The 3183-nt window shown below is 48.9% G+C and overlaps 1 protein-coding gene across 1 annotated transcript; it reads right to left on the bottom strand.

Moving 5' to 3' along the window:
• Positions 1-413: 413 nt before the first annotated feature.
• CALHM6 (calcium homeostasis modulator family member 6) lies at positions 414-2952 on the bottom strand. Its single transcript, XM_081093651.1, has 2 exons — positions 1655-2952; positions 414-987 (listed from the first exon to the last, which is right to left on the bottom strand). The coding sequence occupies exons 1-2, from the start codon at positions 2228-2230 to the stop codon at positions 565-567; spliced, it is 999 nt and encodes a 332-aa protein (XP_080949777.1). The 5' UTR covers positions 2231-2952; the 3' UTR covers positions 414-564.
• Positions 2953-3183: the final 231 nt, after the last annotated feature.

Below are 3183 nucleotides of genomic sequence, written 5' to 3' on the forward strand. Positions count from 1 at the left end.
TTTCCTCTAATCCTACACACTAAAAACAACTATTGTCTGCAATTACCATAAACTAGTTTTTCAAATTTCGTATTTAAACAATTTTACCTTCCTTTGCAGGATAAATTTTTGTGTTTTTGTTCAGACATAAAATGCCAGTATTTTAAAGTTCCTAACAAGGTGTTGCCTGCAAGAAAGATAACTTGAAATTGATATCATGTAGCCTAAAAGAAAGATCTGAAATTCAATTGTTTTTTTTTTCACTGTTTTTTGCTACTAAATGAAGTCTTATGTTTGAAAGCAGCAATATTATTTACCATAAAGGACCCTAGACTAAGGATATAAAACTGTTGTTCTAGTTCCAGTTTGTCACTTCCAGTGACACATTTAACCTCACTTCCTTTTTAAAATAATTAACATAATAAAAAGGTAAAATTATAAATGTTTATTTCAGCTCTAAAATTCCATACTTCCATAATTTGGAAGACCAAAGTAAAAAACCACCATAAACAATAACAATGTTTATTCTTTAAAAAATGAAGTAATAATTCAGAAGAACGCTTTTCTTCTTATTCATTCACAGGGTCATAACTCGGCAGTGGCTTGCATACCGTGTGAATCTACAAAGCCAAGAACAGGAACCACTGCATCTCCTTTAGAAATCCTGATACTTCGATTCTTCTCTTCTCTGTTAACATATTTGTGCAACATGCTGTAGTACTGGTTCTTCGGATTGAAAGTATATAGTTCTGAAACCTGCTGCCAGTCTTTCATGCTCGGGGTCTTGCATTCCTTTGGATGTGAACCTTCAAAGAAACATTTAACATTCTCATTTGCCAATTCAGTCGCATGTTCTGTGGCTTGACTTCTGAGGATCTTCTGCTCCTGTTCCACATAGATTTTCCAAAAGCTCAGCTGTAGAAAACTAACTGGAGATACACATCGGGTGATAGCTACAATAATCAGAAGGCAGACGATAACAGCTGCTATCAGGATCCAGCCCAGTACCTAGGAAAACACATCAAAACACTAATTTAGTCGCATTTTTTACAAGTCATTATTAAATCCTCAGAAAAAGTTTGAACTATTCAGCAGTCATGATGAACAAGCAAGTTTGAGGTCTTAATCTCGTAAGAGAAATGAGTGGCAGTGACCTCCGGAACCCCTCCGGAACCCCTCGGTGCAGCTGCTTGCTCCGCAAGTCAGTCATTTTCAAGTCCTGTCAAGAGTCCGGGGAAATGCCTATATGTCACTCCCCTCGAACTCAAAACGTGGAATATTGGCAAATCCAGTGAAGCCAGCATTCATCTTCAAAAACCTCTGAGCTTTGTATTCCAAGAAGTGTGGGATGGTGCTTTAGAGCCAGGCAGACTCATTTCCTGGTGACAATTCTGCCTTCTTCTGGCTGAGCCAACAACCCGACCTGGACTCAGTGTATTTGTCGGAGGCTAATGTAGACGTAAAGGACCTAGCGCGGGCTCTCGCACAGAATAGGTGCCTAACGCTAAATGGGGCGCCTTTCCTCTCTTTCATCCCGTTTATCATCACATTCGCCTCTTAGCTCACGAGAAGCAAGAAGCCATTCTAGTTGGTCTTAGGTGTCCTATGTCTGGGAAAGGAGCACGGATTTCTCCTGTCCCGGGTCCGCCCGCAGAAGCCCGCCCTCTCCGCTGACCTGCGACTGGGCCCTGAGGTCCGTCAGGAGGTCCTGCACGTCGGACGGCTGCGCCTTGTTGCAGGGAACCAGCGGGAGTTGTTGGGCGCATCGGGGGTCACGGTCCGAGCACAGGCGCCGCGCCAGGAAGCGGCTCCCGCTGGCCGCGCACTCGTAGAAGGAGCCCCCGAGCAGCGCCACGGCCACCCAGGTGAGGGGCGCGATGGCGGCCGCCCCGCTCAGCTGCGCGCACACCAGGACCCCGCGCGGCCCCGCGTTGCAGCAGGCGCGGCAGCAGGCGCGGCAGCCGGTGTCGTCGGCGCGGTGGTCGGCGCTCCGCTGGCAGCAGCCGGTGAGCAGGCGCCAGGTGCGCGCGCTCAGCACGTAGCCCAGGAGGAAGAGCGCCAGCGCGGGCACCAGCAGGAACACCAGCCCGTAGGCCAGGTTCCAGGCGGCGCTGCAGGGGCACTGGAACACCGCGGTGGAGAAGATGCGCTCCCCGCCCGCGGTCAGGAGGGTCAGCAGGCCATAGCCCAGCGTGATGCGGTGCTTGAGGTACAGGTCCAGCACCGTCTGCAGCTTCTTCATCGGCTCCATGCCCCAGGCGCAGCGGACGGGTCTGGATGCTTCTGCCCCTTGGCCGCCCTGCACCTGGGATGCTTTCCGTGTCCTGGGGTCTGGGGCTTTCTGCTCTGCTAAGAAGCAACTTCTAAAAAGGGAAGAGGACTTCTCTGGCCCTGAGCTTTCGCTTTCTTATTTCAACGAAACCAGCCCTGACTGAAAAGCAGACCCGACCACACGCACCGTTGGCCTCCCCAATGCCCACCCCTTTCTCAAGGCTGCTGCATTGGTGACCTCCCTCCCCAGTGCATGAACTCTGATTGAAGGTGGACTCTGTCCCATGGTAACATTTGCTTCCACCCATCTGACAAGGAACCAGGGGACTTTCCTTACCCTTCCTGCCCCAATGCAGCTCCCCAAAGTCAACAATACTTCTAACTTGGGCAGACTGGGGAAAACCATTTCCTTGATTGCAGCCACCTAGTTCCTAAGCCTGAAGGAACAGTTACCAAAAACCCTCTGATCATTAACAGGAAACACAGATTCCTGGTTTCTCTTTCATAAGCTAATTCACAACGAAGCCCAGCTCAAGTTCTAGTACCTCCCTGGTGTCTGTTGACTTCCTGTTCGTCTTCTGGACAGAACCCCCACATCACTCACCTTGTTCTCTCCTCTGCCTGATCTCCCACCGGACATAAAGGACATTAGGTTAAATACATTATATTTTATATTGACTTTTGTCTTTTTTTTTTCAGGCATATCCTTATACTGTGGATACCTGGAGGAGTGTCAAGTTCTTACTCAGTGACCACCAAGTTGATCAATGGGGACTGGGGAGGAGTATACGGTTGTTCAAAAATACCACTTGAGCCCGCTGTGGTGGTTCAGTGATTGAGTGTTGACCTATGAACGAGGAGGTCTGGATTCGATTCCCAGTCAGGTTGTAGGGCATGCAGGAGGCAGCCAATCAATGATTCTCTCTCATCATT

Source organism: Myotis nattereri, assembly GCF_964212035.1.
Source record: "Myotis nattereri genome assembly, chromosome: 6".
Classification (NCBI taxonomy): Eukaryota; Metazoa; Chordata; class Mammalia; order Chiroptera; family Vespertilionidae; genus Myotis; species Myotis nattereri.

Excerpts from the sequence above, each read along its gene's own strand:
- CALHM6 (XM_081093651.1), bottom strand. The coding sequence starts at position 2,230 with ATGGAGCCGATGAAGAAGCTGCAGACGGTGCTGGACCTGTACCTCAAG. Across the intron at positions 988-1,654 it reads ACCTCAGGGCCCAGTCGCAG|GTACTGGGCTGGATCCTGAT; the intron begins GTCAGCGGAGAG and ends GTGTTTTCCTAG.